The sequence below is a fragment of the Xiphophorus hellerii genome, chromosome 17 (assembly GCF_003331165.1).
Source record: "Xiphophorus hellerii strain 12219 chromosome 17, Xiphophorus_hellerii-4.1, whole genome shotgun sequence".
In the NCBI taxonomy this organism is placed as follows: Eukaryota; Metazoa; Chordata; class Actinopteri; order Cyprinodontiformes; family Poeciliidae; genus Xiphophorus; species Xiphophorus hellerii.
This window is the reverse complement of record NC_045688.1, coordinates 4,023,990-4,043,827: the sequence shown is the minus strand read 5'-3', so window position 1 is coordinate 4,043,827 and position 19,838 is coordinate 4,023,990. Positions and strand designations below refer to the sequence as shown.

At 38.4% G+C, this 19,838-nt stretch overlaps 1 protein-coding gene across 11 annotated transcripts in view; it reads right to left on the bottom strand.

Moving 5' to 3' along the window:
• The window catches only part of LOC116736610 (ELKS/Rab6-interacting/CAST family member 1-like), a 124,942-nt gene that overhangs the window by 27,377 nt on the left and 77,727 nt on the right, over window positions 1-19,838 (bottom strand). For 9 of the 11 annotated variants that reach the window (XM_032589173.1, XM_032589174.1, XM_032589176.1 and 6 more), the window contains 2 exons: window positions 9,384-9,531; window positions 2,360-2,467 (listed from right to left, as the gene is read on the bottom strand). In XM_032589173.1, coding sequence (XP_032445064.1) covers window positions 2,360-2,467; window positions 9,384-9,531 — 256 coding nt within the window. Of the gene's footprint in view, window positions 1-2,091; window positions 2,170-2,359; window positions 2,468-9,383; window positions 9,532-19,838 lie in introns of all 11 variants that reach the window. The other 2 variants (XR_004342626.1, XR_004342627.1) reach the window with 1 other exon arrangement.

Sequence of the window (19,838 nt, the reverse complement as noted above, 5' to 3'; positions counted from 1 at the left end):
AATGAAAAATAGACAGACTTGGTTGTTATGGAGACTTGGTGACCCATAGATGCTACTTTTATATCTCTAACCAACAAGCTTTGGAGAGTTTTATTCCTCCCATCTGATCCTCATATGGTGACAAGATACAACTGTCTTACAACAATTTGTTTCTTTTTCATTTCTTGTCTTATAAAGCTCAGCACACATTTCCTGGACTTGAACTGCATATTTTCTCTTTCCCATTTGGAAAAGCTGCTGGGGGAAATGAACAGCAATAGAAACACAAGGCAATAAAGTTATTAATTGAATGTTTCTGAACTTCAAAGGTAATGGATAAAAAAAGAAAAGGTTTGGAATCAGAATATGTTTTTTTTCTCAATTCTACTTAGTTTTAAATTGTTTATGCTCACAAAATGAAGAGACTAACTAACTTCATAGCACGATTAAAATTTAATGTGGTATATCTACCACAACTTATGACCATAAAGTGCTCTTAACAATGCTTGGCATGTGTTAAAACTGCTCTCCTGTGCTCCTCTGCTGCAGCTCAGAATCCCCCTTATAGACATACACACAAGCGCTCACTGTTTGGATGAAATGGGCTATGGCAAATTAACCACCTCACACACCAGCAGGAAGGTGAATATAGCACCTGGTGGTGGTAGAAAGGAAAGAAAAGATGGCAGACAGAGGTTGGACATGCTAGCTGACCTGCCTCTCTCAGCAGGAAGGTGCTACATCTAATTAATAAGAAGGTTTCAACTTAGATCTGCTAGAGAATCTTTGGGCTGTCAGCATCCTTGTGCAGTGGCAATAAATCATGTGGTATTATTTTGCTAACACCAGAGTTAAAGCTAAAATGTTTGTAGTAGTACATATATTTTTAGATTTGATTAGAAATCTCTTACGAATGAACATTTCCCATTGCATACTGATAATCAGTCCAGTAACAGGTTCTCAGAAGATACTCTGCAAGGCCCCCCTTTGCCTCCAGGTCAAAACACCATCTGTTTTTCCAGCAGCATGAAGGAATGCAGAAGGGTTCTCTGTAGAGATCACAGTGTACTGTTAAGCATGTAATTCTACATAGTAATTTTAATCTGACACATGGAAACCAGGACATCTACCTCAGCGAGTGCAGTCAGACAGAATTAAACACATAAAAAAAACTAAAACTTTTGTTTTTATGCACAATTGCAGGCACAATTGCAGAGGTGTTTGAGGTTCTCCTAATATGTTAGCCCAACTTCTATGTATGAGAAGCTTGGGAATGATAGCTTCTTTATTTTCCTTCCCTTTGGGAATCGACTATTAATTTTAGCCTGCTTTCTGAGAACCGTTTAATTACAGGTAGAGGATTGTAGTGTGTAGGAGTTTTGGTGCCTAATGTTACAATAACTTACACTAAGAGGAAAGCTTCCTGTCAAGTGTGTTTATAATGAGATTGTAGTATGAGGCCAACATGGCCCATCCCACTTAAAAGTTTGAAATGATCAATCCACAAGGGTGCATGCAGGGATGCATTATGCATAAGATACTGCTGCTGCTACCAGGCTCCTCCAAGGAGCACTTAAAGCGCACAGTATTATTCATTTATGTTTCATGTTACAATGTTTGGTCTTAATTCAATGTGAACAGAATTAAAAAATAACTAGAATAATATCAGAAAAAGTGAAAAAAAAGCTCTTAATGTAACTTAAAGATGAGAAATGTGAGCCTCTCAGTAACACAACATGAATGAAGACCAATTCTGCATTCTGGTGTGCAGAAATGGCACAACACAAAGAATTTAAATTTGAATGAATGCATGAATGAATGAATTTAAAACGTGGACAAAAGAGTTTCAAAAAAACAGAAGAAACCACAAAAACAAGGAGGAAATTAATCAAGATTAAAATGTTCTCCTGATTGAAGAATGATGAAGAAAATAGAAATAAAAAACGATAAGTCAGAAAAACACGGCAAAATGTGCAAATATATAAAAAAAGAGCAACACTGAAGGTGAGAAGCCAGAAGCCAGAGTGTGATCATGGATGAGAGAAGAACGTAAAACAAGAGGAACGACATGAGGACACCAAAAAGTGACCTGATCCAGGGAAAGACGCTCACCCTTCTGTACAATTTGGCAGACTGAGGGTGAGAAAGAAGGCATGTGATTGGCTAGGCCCAAATGCCCTCCTCATCGTCCTATTGGTTAGTTCAGTCCAGCCGTAGCGTGAGTTCAGAAAAAGCAGGAAGTTAGTTTGAGAAAGATACTGTGAGTACAGCATAAGCAGGGTTATTATTTAGTCAAAATACTGTCCAGTAATAATATTAAACAACATATTATAGAAAACAAAACAGGTAGTAGATGAAATAAGCTTGTTGTTTTGGGTACCTGATCTGGGGAGGGCTTGTGATTGTTGGGCAGGTCAGAGTTTGGAGACGCCACTTTCAGATGGTCGTCCTCGTAGTTGTCGGCCATCAGCTTCATCCTGTTCTGTGTCTGTAGAAAGAAAGTTGAATATGTGCTTTCAAAGAACAAAGAGAAACCACGTAACCTAGAGTGGACACCGATAAATAATGTGTTTGAATTCAATGAGATTAATACACCACCCATCTTTAGCTGCATTTAAAGTCACCAACGTTTTGCAGTATGTCTCCATCAGTTCTATACATCTAGTGAATTTAAAAATGGCTGCTTTATGGTTATTGTTCTGCTTGCCCATATTTTAAGTTTTGGTGGGTAATGGGTTTGTAGTTGTGATATTTGCGTTCTATTCTCAGATGATGGATTAAGTAATGCTCGGTGAGATGATTAAAACTTTGGATATTGTTTCATAACCTAACCCTGCTTTCATCAAAACTTAATCCCTGATCTGTGTTCTGTGGTTCTTGGTTTTAACGATGACCAAGAAATGTTCTGCAAGAAACTTCGGCGGCCTGGAGAGCTTAGAGGTATTTATACAGAGATTAAATTAGTCACAGTTGGGGTTTACTAACAAACAGTGAACAAGTGATTGAAAAGTATTTTATTTAGGAATATCAAAGTGATTTTTTTGAGTTTAATTTGTAAAAAAAAAAAAGGAAAAAGTGTTTCTCACGTTTTCTCAAATATGCCCTGGTTTGTGTTAATCACATAGAATTACAGCAAAATACAACAAGGTTTGTTGTTGTAACTTGAATAAGTGTATAAAATTTCAAATCAGTGTAAACTGATTCACAAACATATCAGCAATAATCACACCAATACCCTGCAACTTTCCACATATACATACACACACAAAGTTTACCTACAGATGAAGCAGAATAACAGGACTTGTGAGTTTATCACTTGGGGGGAGATTCATATCGACTCATATTAGACCGTACACAGACCTGTAAATCACCTCACACAAATCACAATCACACTTTCATCAGCGCATAATTTTATTTCCTCATTTATCATTTTCTTTCTTTTCTCCAATTACCACTTTGTCATCATCTCCTCACTCTGCTGACTACATTCCCACTCCGATCTACTTTTCCGGCTCCTCTTACTGTCTCACGGCTTTATGTGTTTCACACGGTTTAGTTATACTTTGGGTTTTGCAGTAGGCCTGAAAAGAGTTGGGGGGGATTTAGAGATAAAAAGTGAGGGAGGGCCTGGTTCCAAATCTGTTGGTACTGTACAATCTAAATCCCCTTAGTCTCTCAGTGAGCGCTTCAAGGAGCCGGGGCTTAAAGGGACCAGACTTTTTGTGTGTCTGTGTGTGTACTGTATGTCTGACATGGAGAAAGAAAAAAATGTTACATTTCTCAGTGTCTGTCTGAAGAACCAAATGAAAGATTGACTTTTTTAGAGCTACGAAGAGTGCAAAAAACATGTCTGTCTCCTCAGAGATTTCAAATGGTAAAAAAAAACTTTCACTTCAGACAACGATAAGCAGAGTAAATACACAAAGCAGTTTTAAGTGATAGTTTCATTTACTATGGGGGGAAAAGTTATCCAAACCACACTGCCCCAAAGTCAAAATATACTTATCCACTTTGTGAACTCACAAATTAACTGTGATTAGCCACGTTTTCTTTGGTTCACTTTCACCTACCAAAGGCTTGATTAGCGTCGGACCTATAAAATTAAGTAATCCCTCAAATAGAGCCTGAGAGACAGCATGAAGTAGGCCAAACATGTCCTGGCCTCAAGAAATTCAAGAACAGATGAAAAACAAAGCAGGGTTTTGGACTGCGTCATTATGGTGGTTTGTTGGCGTCAAATGTTGAACTTTCCAAGGAGTGACAGGCCGACCAAAATGCCTTCCAAGAGTCCGTCAACAACTCACCCAGGAGGTCACAAAAGTACCCAGAAAATCTAACGCACTGCAGGCTGCATTCGCCTCTGCTAAGGTCAGTGTTCATGATGCAACATTAAGAAAGAGACGCTGAGAATAACCAGCATCCCTGAACTAGTTCTAAAGCTAAAGTTGACCAAAAAGGACATAAAAGTCCTTCTCACATTCACCAGAAAAACATATCTTGATATTTTTTAGACAGACAATGTAAAAGTGTAACTTTTTTAAAGTTTTACAACACAGCGTTCACAAAGTAACATTTCACCAACAGTCAAACCTGGCAGGTGTAATGGTGAGCCTTCTTTGAGTTTTCTGACCTTCACAACTTGGCTTAATTGACATGAACCATAAATTTTGCAATCAACCAGAATATCCTCAAGGAAAACATTAGTTTCAGTTTGAGACCTTAAGCTTAGGAACGTTTGGATTATTCAGCAAGAAAATGATCCAAAGCGCACAAGAACATTGGGGGAAAATTCCATAGTTATTAAAGTTATTAAGTGAAGGGAACAAATGTCACGTAATTCATGATTGAAAAGCTCATGTCCCTCAATAAAGGAAATCATAATTTCTAAGATGTTTTTTTTTTTTTTTGGGCAAACTTCATCTGATATTCAGAAAAAAACTGAGAACAAAAGAGAGACAATACTTTTTGACTCTTTAACTTCTCCTTGACATCCTGTTTAAACGCCACAAAGACAAAAGTTTCTACTATTTAGAGTTGGAATCATGAGGTGGTGGTTGGAGATTATATTTCCAACACTTCTGCCATGCAATCAATTTTTGAGAGATAACAGAAACATTATTTTCTAGCGAAATCTATATTCAACACTATTCCCCAAACTAATTCACTTAGATAAACTGAATAACATCAAACAAACCATGTTGTACCAATTAAACAATTGGTAATAATTTTCTCTTCTTATTTTTATTGAGACGTAATATCAGTTGGTCAATCAAGCTGTGGTTTCTCTTTGAATTGGCCTAAAATACTCAGTTGAAGTCGAATCAGAATAATTCACAAGAGAGATAATATGTGCTTTTTGCATGGGAACAGAAGAACGATTACAGATGTTGTGATATAAGGTTACAGGGAAAGCTATACTGACAAGCCTGAGTTAGAGCTATGTTGTCAAACATACCTTGATGTAGCTTATTTAATATGAGATCACAGGCCAAAATACTAAGTCACACACTGTACCGACTGAACTATCCAGACTTTGTGTATCAAGAACAACGAGTTCCCCACATTCTTGGTCAGGTGCCACTGGACATTTGAGAAGATATTTTATTATCTCATCACAGCTCAAAATATTTACAGAACAGATTAAGCATCTTATAGCAAATCTGATCACTTCTGATGAGGGTTATTCTGATTCACCGAGGTGACCTTACAGTTAAATCTAGGATTACAGCCGTGGCTAAAAAAATAGCAAATTACCTGAATGCAACTTCCACCACTTTTATGAAACATGTTGTACTTGAGACTCCCTTTACTCTGTACTGCAGAAGAAATCAGTCAGAACCAATTTATTCTATCAGCTCTTGGGGGATCTTTGAAGGACCCAATTGTGTTGAACATATCAGTGTGTGTGTGTATACACACAAGCACAGCAACCTCAACCGATTTACTGCGTTTTCAACATAAACCCCAATGAAGAGCTGCCTTGGAGGTCCTTCTGACCATTCATAAATCCTAAATGGACACAGCAATCCCACATGACAGTGAGTGCACAAAAACTAATGGTTGTCAGTTTGCGATGTCTCCGTACTGTTCATTTTAAAACAATAAAAACTCAAACAATAAAATGCTGAAACTCATGACGAAGGTGCAGAAACCTCCCAAATTACAGATCGTTAAGAAACACATCCTAGTGGGCATGTGATTCGCTCGGTGGAGCAGAAGGTGAGAACTACGAGAAAGAGAAAAGGAAGACATGGGGTTAATGAAAAAGGAAGCAAAAACTGAAAAAAAAAGTCCTCATTTTTATCTGGCCTTCTTTACATCTTCTCCCATTTCTCTAATTGTCAGGAATGCTGACCTCAGCTCACTTGTTTCTGCGCCAATTCTCCCTCTCACTTAATCTAATCATCACACCATTATTTCACTGCTCCTCTCTCAGACCTCCCTTCACCTCCCCTCCCCTCCGACTCCCCCAGCCTCCATTTCTGCTTTAAGCGACCAACAATGGGTAGAAAGAGTGAAAAGAGGAGCAAACTGATGACTCAGGCTCAGAGGAAAATTATTTCTTCACAATAAAGCTCTGGGGAATATTAGATTAGATTATTTTATCATCTAGCCTTTCATCCACAAAGAAAAAAATCTTTATACATATCAAAGCAATTATCAACAATGAAAAGTTGCTGAGTCATGGCTGGGCAAAACCTACTTTTAAATTATAACAAATTTAATAATTCTGCCCATTTTTACATTAAAAAGGCATCTGTTAATAAGTGGAAAATTAAAAATGGTAGGAAAAATGAATTGAGTATGGTGCTGTGGGGAATAATTTCATCCAGGCAAAGTCTCTGTAGACTAATTAATTAGAATAGTCCACAGTTTTTCACCCTAACATGAAAGTTTCTGATATGCAACTAAGACTAAAAGTACAGTGGAAAAATGGAGTGATGAACCTCAGATCAGAGTTTACCATTTAAATAAAACGACCCCAGTCTTTCAAATCTTTAAACATAACTTTACAATCTTTGGAGCTCAATATACTAAGGGTTTCAGGTGATTAACTCAGCTTTTTATTTTTTAGACTCCTGTTAGTTTATTTGCTTCATTAAAATAACTTTTAAAAACTCAGAAATGATAAAGTAACGTCAGCAAAAGAGCCTCTCGCTGGAGTAGAAAGCATATTCCTCAACTCCTTATCGTTTCATTTTAAATCGCCTGTTTTTGCTTCCACTGCAACTGCCATCACATTTCGTCTCCATCCTTTATAACACAGAAAGAAATAAAACTTGGAATGGAGAGGAAGCAGGCTGTGACAGGGGAGAAGAGAGTGAAGAGAGCTGAGGTCATCTTGATCTACAGCTGTCTGGAGTAAGAGGTCAAAGGCCGACATAAAGGCAAAGCGTTCAGGGCCATTCGCATTTTAATCACACACACAGGTGGAGTTTTATGTGTGTGCTGAACGTCTTACCACAGCATGTTGTCTGTTACACGTATTCACAGACTCGTAAATCTGCTTAGACTAAATCTGTCTCACAGTTATGCTACACCAAAGTCTCACACAGATTCATGAGAGTTTATACTTACGATGCGTTTTAAGTTTTGGCTTATATAACAATAAGCACATCTCTCTTTGGTGTCTCGATATTTGGTGCAGGTTTACATTACCTTGCAAAATTATTAACAGTTCTTAGAAATTCGTAAATTCTTGCTCAATTTTTTTTTTTACATTTCAACTAAACATCAATGTTTTAACTGGGATCTTATCTTAAAGGATCACACAAAATAGTGCATAACTTAACCTTAATTTACAAATTTTACATTTTCAGCTTTGCACATCCAGATGTGGATTATTATTTGTAAAATAGCTAAAGTGTCGTCAGATTGAGCCCCTGTGAAGTTTTGAAGTCCTGCCACAGATCTCCAGCTGAATTTAGATCTGAACTTTGACTAGGTCATTCTAACATGTAGATGTGGTTAAGTGTAAACTTATTTCCTCTATTTCATCTGATTAGATAAGTTTCTCCCACCTTCACCATATTTGAGGCAAACTGCTGAAAAAGGATATATTATGACTTTCTTCCAACAATTATGTTTTAGTCATTCATTTACTGAAACAGATTTGTGAAATGCATGACAAAGCATATGTCTTCTCAACAAATGTTCCCACTTGAGCTGTGAATCTCTGACACCGACTGCATTTTCCAGATTTTATTTTGTAAAATGTTTTTCAGGTCACAAATAGGTGAAGCTGTCCGTTGGTCTATCATTAAAAAAAATCCCAACAAAATACAGTGAAGTTTGTGGTTGTAATACAGCAAAATGGAAAAAGATTTCAAGGGGTATGGATTTGCTAAAACACTGTATAAATCTGTTAGAACTGTTGGCTTTTTTCCGATGTTAAGGGACTGAAAATGACAGCACAGCAGAGATCTTCAGATAGGAAAACCTTGAAATACTGGATAAACTTCTTACACCACTGTACACACAAACAAACACACACTCCGAGAAGAGCACAGCAGAGCTTCTGTGTTGTCAGTAACCACCTTGGAGACTCAGAAGTGTCATAAATGTCTTCATATGAAACCCAAAGAGACGAGACGGGGGGTGAGGGAGGAAGTTGAAGAAGAAGCTTGTTAAAGTGATTTCATTGGACAGAGATACTCTCTAAAGCAGCCAGCTCATATTTTTACCACCAACTCAAACTGATTCTCAATTCTGTTTTCTTGCACCAAACTCTATTTAAAATGTATTCTGTTGGATAAAATTTTCAATGCTCAAATAATCTAAATCCAAAAAAACCTCAGACTCATCCTGTACAGGGTTGGGTATTGTAGTAGTTTTACCCAGGAAAAGCCAAACTGTGTGTCTCTCTGGTTGCATGTGTGTAAATACATCCCAGTGTGGAACCACAAGGGCTTTGGGTCATGTTTATATCCTTGCTTTTGGCCTGGGTTTGTGTGAACATAGTGTTACCACCGAACTGTCTTAGAGTGGTGATACAGTGTTTATACAGGGCCTTTTGTTAGTGTACATCTGGAGAAAATGTCTTCATTGATTCAAATATAACAAGTGAAATTAAAGTTAAGATAAATACAGAATTGGTGTGTGTGTGTGTGTCCCTAAAACAGGTCGTGGTCACATCTGGACTCACTTTCTGGCTGCCTTCTGTGTTTTCTTTTCTCTCTCCATCACTTCCACCTCACCTGAGCTCCCCTGGCTTTTATTTACACCTCTCTAAATATGGCTCTCACGTTCCCCAGGTTTATTTTGTATTTATTTTGAGTGTCTCTATCAATTTACCACCTCTTTTGTCAGTTTTCATCCATCCTCCTCTTTGGTTGTCTTTAAACCTGATCAGAAATCTCTGCTCATAAGCCAGCTGATGCCAGGCTTTGGGCGTTTTGTCCTACCTGCTGTTTGAGCTGCTGAACCAGGCTGTCCTTCTCTCTCTTCAGGGCTGACACCTCTTCCTGGGTTTTCTTCTTTTTGGATGAGGAGAGCTCCAGCAGAGCGATATTGGCATCCTTCTCGCTTATGGCAGCCAGCAGTGCTTCTTGCCTGAACACAAAACAATACAGGTTAGATGTGTTAGTTTTCTGCTTTCTTGGACATGCATCGTTTAGAGTAGTCTGGGTTAACTGAAACATTACTTTAATTAAACCTTATATAAATGAAATATGGATCTTTATGAACACCTCAGGAAAAGTACAACCTTTTTTTATCGTCATAGTTCGCAAATTTGTCGTGGTTATCAGTCCAAACATGGTCTATACTCCATGAAGGGTTGCAGGGGAGCTGCTGCCTATCTCTAGCAAACAACAAACAAGCTTCCACATTTTCTGGAATGTGGGAACAAGTAAATAAAATAAAATAAAATAAAATAAAAATATATGTACATATCTGTAACTTACCTATAAAAATACATTTTAATTGTTACATAAATTTGCATTTTGAACTCTCAACTAGGCATGGGCTACTTATATTTCAAAGTTATGGTTTTTAAAAAAGTTCTTTCATAACATTTCTGACATTTAAAATCATTTTACTTTGATGCCTAAAAAAGCGACCATTTTCCATCAAGCTCAGATTTTCTCTGATTTTATTGATCACAGGCTTGCATTACCCTATAAAGAACACGATAGCAATTTGTAACTGAATTTAGCAGGTGATTGCTCCATATCTTTAAGCACTTTTACTAGACTCTTTTTAGTGGTAATGTATTTATTTATTTATTATATTCTTGTACCTTTTATGGATGTCTCCAGCTGTACGATTTTAATGCTGTGTGGATGTGAATTAATGTGTGAGCAACAGATAACCTCAATTTCCCTGTGGCATTAATAAAGTTTAACCTAACCTAACCTATATTTATGTGTTATAGATGAAACTACAATAACTGCAGTAATTAATATGTTCCGATGATATGTTTATAGCAATTAATTTTTATGTTTCAAATAAAAGTAATTAGATCACACCTGATCTAAATCCAATGGTGTTTCTTATCTTATAGCATGACTACAGTTAGTGTAGAAAATTATCCATTTTATCCTTCATGTTAAGTTAAACTTTTTTAAAAGTTACTGTGAAAAAGAAAATATGGTATAATATATAAAATTTGGCAGAGGCAACATTGGTCACTGTGCCCAATACATTAAAAAAATATATTACTACTGTATTTATTACAACAAAACATAAGACTACTGCAAAATTATAATATTTTTTATGTGCAACAAACATTAAATTCTTCTCAGGAACAGCAGTTACAAAGACAAACTGTACATGATCAAAAAGCATCAGTGAGCTGTAATGGAGCTGTAATGAATCCAGGCCTTAAGCTCTTGTTAGATTTACTGTTACAGAGTCTCAGTGCCATCTCTTTGAACCAGACAACAGTCGGATGGAGGAGCAGCGTCGGTTCGGAGCAGATTTTTGCTTATCCTTATCTGGTCTCTCTTGACCCTCTTTCTGGGGTCAGTTGCTCCACTCTTATATTCTGCATGTTTTTGGTTTGTACAGAGAGCAGAGAGGATTTGAGGCCGTGTTGCGTGGCAACCAACACTTTTGTTACTTTTTTTCCGGTTTTGCTGAGCCTGCACTCCACAAAACAGAATACAAACAGAAACATTACGCATTCGCATTTTAAGGAACTGAAGACAGTTTTAAAATCTGTGAGATTCTTTTTTTTTAGATTAAAAAAGCCTCTTTTTTATTTAAAAGTAAATCAGTTGGATTTGGCGTAATTTGTAATCACATCTCTAAGAGTCTAGATGTTACCTCAGTAATAACAACATCGCACACATTTCTGAGCTCCATTTCAGTTCTGCTTCATGTCCAGCCTTCCTTCCTGTCTCTATCTCGCTTTCCCTCCTGATTCGATTGGGAAGCTGACAGATGAATAACATTCCTTGTGGTCGGAAAGCAACAAGCCGCATCAAATTCATCCCATCAGCCACAAATTGGGCCGAGCTAAGATCCAAAACAGTTAATTCTCAGAATCGTATGTTTTCAGAGGGAATCTAAATCACTAAAAGGAATTTTTACAATCCCTCACAGCTGAAGGATAGGCCACACTAGTAACACATCCACATAAATACAAAGAAAGCTGAGCATTATATCAATAGGTCTAACAACAGATCAGACTTTTAGAAAATAATATTTAAGACAAATTAAACATGCAAGGAAAGGCATGCATTTCATGACAGATTACAATAAATTAAAATAAAATACTTGCATATGTTTTGGCCTTGACTATTTTAGAGTGAATGTGGTAAAACTGTTTAAGTATTAAGGCAGGAGAAAAGTATTAACTGATGCAAGCAATAAACCCACAACAACTGTTTAAGGATGTGCTGGAATCAGTCCGATCCCTGCCGACTCCAAGTTGAGCTCTGAGAGTTGACTTTTTTTTTGAGCTGCTTTATGAACAATCCTCAGACTTTACAGAAGTGTTCATAATTTTCTGTTTCATCACGGCATCCATAAACATATATCCCAGAAATCCGCAATGATGGAGAAAAGATTCCTAAAATTCCTATTTTGTTCCTTTTGTATAACACACAATCGCGCTCTTACATAAACACTGACAAAGCCATGCAAGGAGGAATGCCGAGATGATGACATCTAAATGGAGACAGATTGCGTGTTTGGACTATGGGAAAAAATATCCTCGGTCAACCTCACTGACCAAACTGTCAGTGGGCAAACGTCCCATTATGCATCTGAAAGTGAGCAAAAAATCTGGGACTGGTAGATCGGCTCCCTGGGCTGGTAAATAAAATCTGTCAGACTGAATTAGATAAGTACTTACCTATGCAAAATATTTCTATTTAGAAATATAAACAATAGATTTGCAAACGTTGTGATGACCTTTAAATCTAAACACATACTTTTAGAGATAAGCGGAAACCATCATGTTGCAGTTTGTGTGTGTCCTGGCTCCAATACAGCCGATTCAGACGGCTGAAATAACGTCTCAACTTCTTAGCATTAATTAGTATTTAATTCTGGAGATGAAGCAATCTTTTGAGTCAGGTGAGGTGAACAAAGAAAACATCTTAAACATGGATGAATGGACTGATGGGAAGCATCACTGAGAAAGAAAATGGATGATGGACTAGTGGATTTACGGACGGATGGTTACAACAAATAGATGTACAAGTGGCTGATGGGTAGTTAGACGGATGGGCAGTTCTTTCTATTTTCTGTCAATAAAATTCCAGACTTGTTCAGTTTGCGTAGGAATACTAGTAAATAGTCTGTTGGATTTAAAAATCTTTAGTACCCGATTATAGAAAATAATTGAAATGTATGTTCTTTGACGTGAAATAGTATTTAATCAACTCATAAGCAAAAGTATTTTCCATTCCTTTCTGTGGACAATCAGAAACTATAAAAGCCCCAGACAGTGTCTCCTTTCACTATTTTGCTCCACTGATAGAGAAACTAAGATTCGCACAAAGAAAGACCAATGGAACATTATTCTCATTACAGCTAACAGAGTTAGTTTTATACCATATTTGAGAGTTACCTGCCAGAACTCTGCACTTATAAATTGCTGGTGATAATATTATATTCATTCCAGATGCACTTGTCTCATTCTGGGTCTCTCCCTTCATCTCTGTCAGACTCATACACAAACACGTACTTAAGACACTCGACTTGGCCTTCTCAGCTTGCAAAGCTAAAACACGTGCTCTTGACAAGCGCTGGCTGCGGCTACTGCTGTTGCTATGTAATCAGAAAGAAACTGTTTCAAGTGCAGCAATCTTTTGGTAAATCGTGAGACGATTCTTGTGTCAGATGGCACTTAGAACGCCGAATGCTCCTGGCACTGTCTGGAATATGTCATTATCACGGAAACTGGAAAAAGACAATGGAGCGAGCAATGCGAGGGCGAAAGATTCCCAGAGGATAAAGATCCTTGGATGTGAAACTCTCTTTTCAAGTTTAAGGAGCAGAGCAGAATAAAGGACGGACCACTAAAAGTAACAAAAAATAAAAGCTATTTGGAAAGGTTAACACCAAGATACTCTTGTTTCATTATTTGACGACTTCTTTTGACTGAAATGCTGTGAGAGTCAACAACAAATTCCAGAGAATTTTCACCGTAATGTGCAATTGTTGGTTTCCACCATTTGCTTATCACAACCCTCTAATTCTCCTTGATTGAATTTGTCTATTACTGACCATAATTTATGCTCCAAAAGGTTGTATTGTAGCTGTGACCACAACAACAACAACTTCCTGTGCTTTAGTAGTGTTAGCCTGAAACCATTCAGGGTTATAACAGCTCAAAACACTGGGCCACCTTCTTAACTGGATCAATCTCCTTATTTCATGGTGAAGCAACCAAAGTCATATGGTTAATGTTCAGGGTTGTCCAGTAGTTAGGCAGAATGCACGTCTGGCTAGAGACAAACAAACGAGCAAGTTCGGCAACCTTTCTTTGAAAAACAAAACAAATCACAAGTATAAACAACACGGCACTATTGCACAGAGAGGAGCTGAGACACTAATCATTAAGTGTTGCAATTTTCAGAGCAAACATTTTTTTTAACCAGAGAGAACATTTTTTGTGTTAGCTTTAGTCATAGGATTACACATATTACGGTAAATATGCTATGGGAATAATTATTATTTTTACAAAAATAATTGACATACAAAGTCTAAACAGTGAGTAACCTGAGCTGCATGAGATGAAGAAACTTCACACACATTAACACAGGTGTTGATAACTTCTCAAGATCAAGTCCAGCAAAAGAATACAAGCTTTTAGAGTCATGCACAATAAGTCTAGTTGATTATTTGCTCATTTCTTTGTGCTGCTAAAAGTGTAAAATCCTTTTCAGTGCACAAAGAAAACCCAAATTTTATGAGTGTTTATATAAAAAGTTTATAGTGAACTGGTAACAAGCTGCAAAATGTTCCCATCAGGTGGTAAAAGTGGCGTAAAGTAAAGCTGTCATGGTTTTATAAGAGCGTTTCATTGGTTAGTCACAACTTAACAAGTCTGCTTATAATTTTACTCCTGTACCACTTCTCACTCACTATAAGCTTCAAGCTCACCTTTCTCACGTTTCTTTCTCTCCCTTAACACCCCCGTCTTTGTCACTCTATCGTTCCACTTCTCTTTCCTCTCTATCTGTGAAATAGACAGGGGGACGGATTCTTTCCGTTATTCGCCGGTCGTGTGCCATGATGTCATCGCTGCTGCGACAAGGCAGACAGTAAGCAGATATACACAAATGCACCAGGCACCTGACCCCAGCCCCAACGGACACACACACACGCGGACACACAGATGGGAAGGCGCTCTCCTTCCTCAAACCACTTAAGGCCCCCCACTTTATCAGAAACCCTAATGCCTGGTCTTAGATCACTCACATATTTCTGCTCACACACTAAAGCTGCTTCTTCTGTATGCCGTCTTATCGCTTTCACGAAGTTGACATTCACTGCAATCTGCTGTGTTTAAGCTATGCTAACGCTCACCGTTGGTGTGTGTTCTCATGTTGTATTTTAACTGCCTGTGCATGTGTGTATATCCATGAGTGTGTGTATAGTAGATTTGAGTCCAGAATAACATTGGCCAGTCTTTGTCTAAGACAAACACAGAGCTATTGGAGAAATAATCCCCTTTCTCTGCTCTCTGTTTCTGACTGACCGAAACAACTGTCCATTGTTTTCTCCGTTACGATCTGCTCTGGTTTACACAAAACCCTAAATTAAGGCTGCCAGAGTTTTGGTATTGAACCGCTGTTGTATTTGTTGCATGTCTACTAAATAATGTTAGACTTCAAAATCAACCATCCAAATCTTTAGTAACACAATTTTTATTAACATCTTCTCCTAAAAGAGAAGTTCACAAATAGTTGGGGTTTTTTTAGGTTCAAGTCCAGTTTAAAGTCTTTCACTCCAAATCAAAGTCTCATCTCAGGTCTCTATTGACTGAAAGTGACACTTTCTTGGTGTCACTTTGACACCTCTGCTTTTTGAAAACACAGAGGAAGAGGAATAATATCTCAAAAATGAGGGATACAATTGAGCAACAAGCAGCATGATGAATTTCTCCACAGTAACAATGTAATCACATCAGCCCTGTTTAGTCCGCTTTAATGGAATTCTGATTCATTCACCTAAAAAGTCTGGTTTGTTTGGGGGAGTGTGAATGTGCAATCTGACGTGAACCAAGAAACACTCTGAATTACAAATATGAACGAAAAGTGCTGCAGCAAATCAGAGCACTTAATTTTTTGTTTGTAGCATTGAAGTTGAACTGGACGAGAGCTTGCACCCTTTTCACACCGTTTCTTCAAGGCAGTTTCTGAACATCCGCGTCTTGAGTTTGAAGATAAAACCATAACAGAAGTCTGAAAAATGAGGCTGTCTCTGAAACAGACACTGTGGCAGTGAAAGGCAAAGCTAGCATTGGTAACACTGTAGTTTCATCTGATAATGGTGTTGCCACTGGGCTGATTCTGCGTTGCTGACTTGCTGTATGCAAACAGAAATGTGAGGAAGGCAAAGGAAATTGGTGTTTGGTGGGTTATTTCATTGTTGTAACAATGCTTTTTGGTAGCAACTCTTTGGTAGTTATGTCTGTTTATTTCCCTGTAAGTGGAGCCACATTAAGACAAATGAATCTGCAGGTTAAGAGCAGAGCTGGGAATAGAGGCTGTGCCCATGAAAATATTCCCAAATCTTCTGTGGTGGGTGGGGCGTGTGATGGTATGAGGCCACATCTCTCTCACTGGAAAAACAAGATAATTGAAGGCAATCTCAATGTAGAGAGCCATTGACTTGAGATTCTCCAACCAGTGACACCAAAGTTCACACCAAAGTGGACAACACAACTACAGAGACTGATTTGTGACAAATGCTGGTTCAGGAATCAGATATTATCCCACAAGAAAGAGGTAGACAGGTTGTTGAGGCTGTGTACACAATTGGTGGCCCAGATTATTACATTTTAAACTGCTTACATGTCTTGTTTCTTAAATCTTTAATCATTTAATCCAATAAACAACACCAAACAAGAGTGAAAAAACTATATGCATCGGCAAAGAAGAACTGGTGGGTTTTTCATGGTTACAACCCATACACTCAACTCTGCTGCTCACCCCATAAATGTGTTTTCCTCACAAATGTGGCATCATTAGGAGGGAATAAACAGACTTCTCAGATGTATAAGATTTATTGCCAAGAAGCATTGTAACAACAAAGAAATAATATCCTTTCCGTGCAAAGTTGAATTCTAATTCTTTTGTCTTTGCCTCCATTTCTGTTGCCTTTCCCCCGCCACAGTTTTCTCTCCTTCACACAAATCAGGATACACTCACATTCATTGCTACTAGTTTCTTGGTCTCCAGAGTGAAATCCTGCAGAGAAGCATTTCTCGCCCAACTGACAGCTTTTGACCTGCGGCACACAACCAGTGAGCAGTGAGCCCCACCACCCCCTGTTCTTATCTGCACTGAGACAATTCCCTCTTTCTCTCCATCATACACACAAACTCTTACACATCATGGATTTAATTTATACAGCAAAATATATATCTGACATGAAGTCAATAGTCCCTGTTAGTTGAGGCTTTGCGTTGAGATTCTCTCTTTCTCTCTCTCGCAGAGTCCCACGGAAACTCCCAAACACAACTACCGTGCGCCGCATTTTATAACCCGACAAGAAAAAACACAGCAGGTCTTTATGGAACATGTGTTGCAGCCGGCCTGCCATGTGAGGGGCATCAAAGTGGAGAGAGCCAATAAAGGTTTGGTTTATTGTTGAGTGTTAACTGTTGCTCAGCGCTGTCATTAAGAGTCCCTGCACTACATTACAACTTATCCGAGAAAACTAACAACTAATAATTACATACATGTAGAATGTTACAACTGGACCACACTCTACATATAAAAAAAGCTGAGTAAAGATGCAATTGCTATGTGGAGCATTAGGTAAAGAAATCCCATTGATTTTCAATTTACAGCTATAATCTGAAATGTGTTAACTGATCAGGAAATTTTAGGTATTTTTATATTTTAAGTTAAAAAAACAAAAACAAACACTAAAATTCACATCAGCCGGGTCTCACGACTAGGAACAAGGAATTTTTAAAGGTATTCATGCCAATAAAATATAGTTTTGGGTGTTAAACGTTGTCGTCCTGCTGGAAGGCAAATGTCAGCTCTGATCCAAAGTCTTTTGCAGCCACTAAAGCTTTAACTAGCTTCCCTGTCAATGTGAGGGAGAGCAACCCCACAGCATCACGATGCTAGTTGTCCACCACAGTTTTTCATGGAGTCTAAAGCCAAAATTCCAATGATTAAGGCACAGATTTGTGCGATTTTGCCTTTTTCCATTGTAAAAGCGTTCCATACAACCGACCCCTTCAGTTGTAGGTCCATAGGGGGAAACTACTAGTGTCACACAACAATCCATAAACTGAAGTCAGGAAAGTCACTTCCTGCAACAAGCAGCAGACATACTGGTGCCATAATAGCGTATCGAAAACCACTGATACAGCACAACTAAGTAGAAACAAAGCATAAAAGTTTTAGTCCTGGTGTCACCTGAGCAGAGCATCCCCTACGATGACTTCTTACTGCCTCCTTTTAATGATGTCCTCTTTTTTTTTGCTACTTTTCCATAAAAGCCAGATTTGTGTACTAACAGTTGTTTTTGTTGACAGGTTCTACCTCCTGAGCTTTTGGTCTCTGCCCAAGTTTCCATGGGTCTCTGCTACTCCTAATGTTCTCTGATGTTGTTTTAAGTGGACTGCCATGGCTGGGCAGGTTGTGCCATGCTTTGAGTTCTGGATGATGGATTCATAGAGCTCTGTGAGGGGTTTGCAGTTTGGGATTGATAACTTTATTCTTTATGCTTTTAAACTTTTCCAGAACCTGTCTGCTGTGTTCCTGGGTTTTTATGATGCTGATTGTTCACTAACAATTATCTGAGGCCTTTACAGAACAGCTACAGTAATACTAAGAATATATTACACATGGGTTGACTTTATTTTAGAGTCTTCTCTGATCTGTTGCATATAACTCCAGTAAAATACAATGAAATTTACAGTTGTACCGTGACAAAACGAGGAAAAAGATAAAGATAAGAGTCATTGTGCAAGACCTGGGATAAAGCACAGAAAACAACATGTTTTTGGGCATAATCTTTTTGAGAATTGCCTCTTCCGTGTCCGTGCTTTTAAACTAAACTGGAATTGGGTCATAGAGGCTGGACATGAATGATTTAGCACAGAGTCAGAGGATGGCACCGTCAGAGGGAAGTGTTGGGGAAATAGGTTAAAGCTGGTGCATGGGATATCTCTGTGTGTTTTTGTGTTCCAGAGGGGAAAGAAAAGCTCCCCTCAAGAGCTGTTGTACATCAGAGAGCTTAAAAAAAAAACGAGGACGAGAAGCTTCATAACACACACACACCCCTACACGCCAAGACGCACAGAAACAGCACTGACAGGGATGGGAATAAAATAACTGGAGGATTTGGAGGGAAAACAAATCAAAGAGACATGAAGGGGGAGAGGGAGGCAGAGAGACAAAGATGGTAAGGAGGGAAGAGAATGCGAGCAGGAGAAGAGGGCAGGTGGGACTACTGCATGACAGAATGAGGATCTGTTCTTGACACATTCCCCATTTTTCTCACTCCCTTTTTTCTTCTAAAAAAACTTCTCTCGCTCCCTCACAGTTTTTCTTTCTACCCGTCGCTCAGACTCTCTCACACATACGCAGATATAGAAAAACCCACAGTGTGACTAATGAGAAAAGTGTAAAAAAGGGGTTTAGCCATGGTCGGCAGGAGCTGGCTCTGTCCAGCGGACCACACACAAGCACACCCACTCAGAGGTGTGACTAAAGATGCAGCTTTGTCTTCGCTGGGGCTCTAAACAGTAAATCCGTTCCAACGCTCTGCTACTGATACCAAGACATCTGCTAACAATCTGTCAGCACTCGAGCAGCAACCAGTCACGGTAACAGACACCTGCGACTTCCAGATGTGCTCTAAGGAATGCTGTAAATGTGAAAAATTTCCTCTTAGGGTCGGACAATAATGACTGAAAAACAAACATGAAAAGATGAAAAACGTAATGTTTTTAACAACATAACCAGCAGCGCATTAAAACTTTGCACTGACCAACAGGATGAAAACGGATACTGATCCAGACACCAACACAGTGAGGCGGATGGAGAGAGAGGAAAACCTGTTGCAGTAAAGATGAATGTTTTATGGGTCACCAAATCTCCATAGCAACCGTTAGACGCCATCTAGACGCCAAGCCATTATTTAAAAGCCAGCAAAAAGCCTTTTTTTTTCTACATTTACAAATTTTTACATGTGTAGAAAATTTTTTTCCT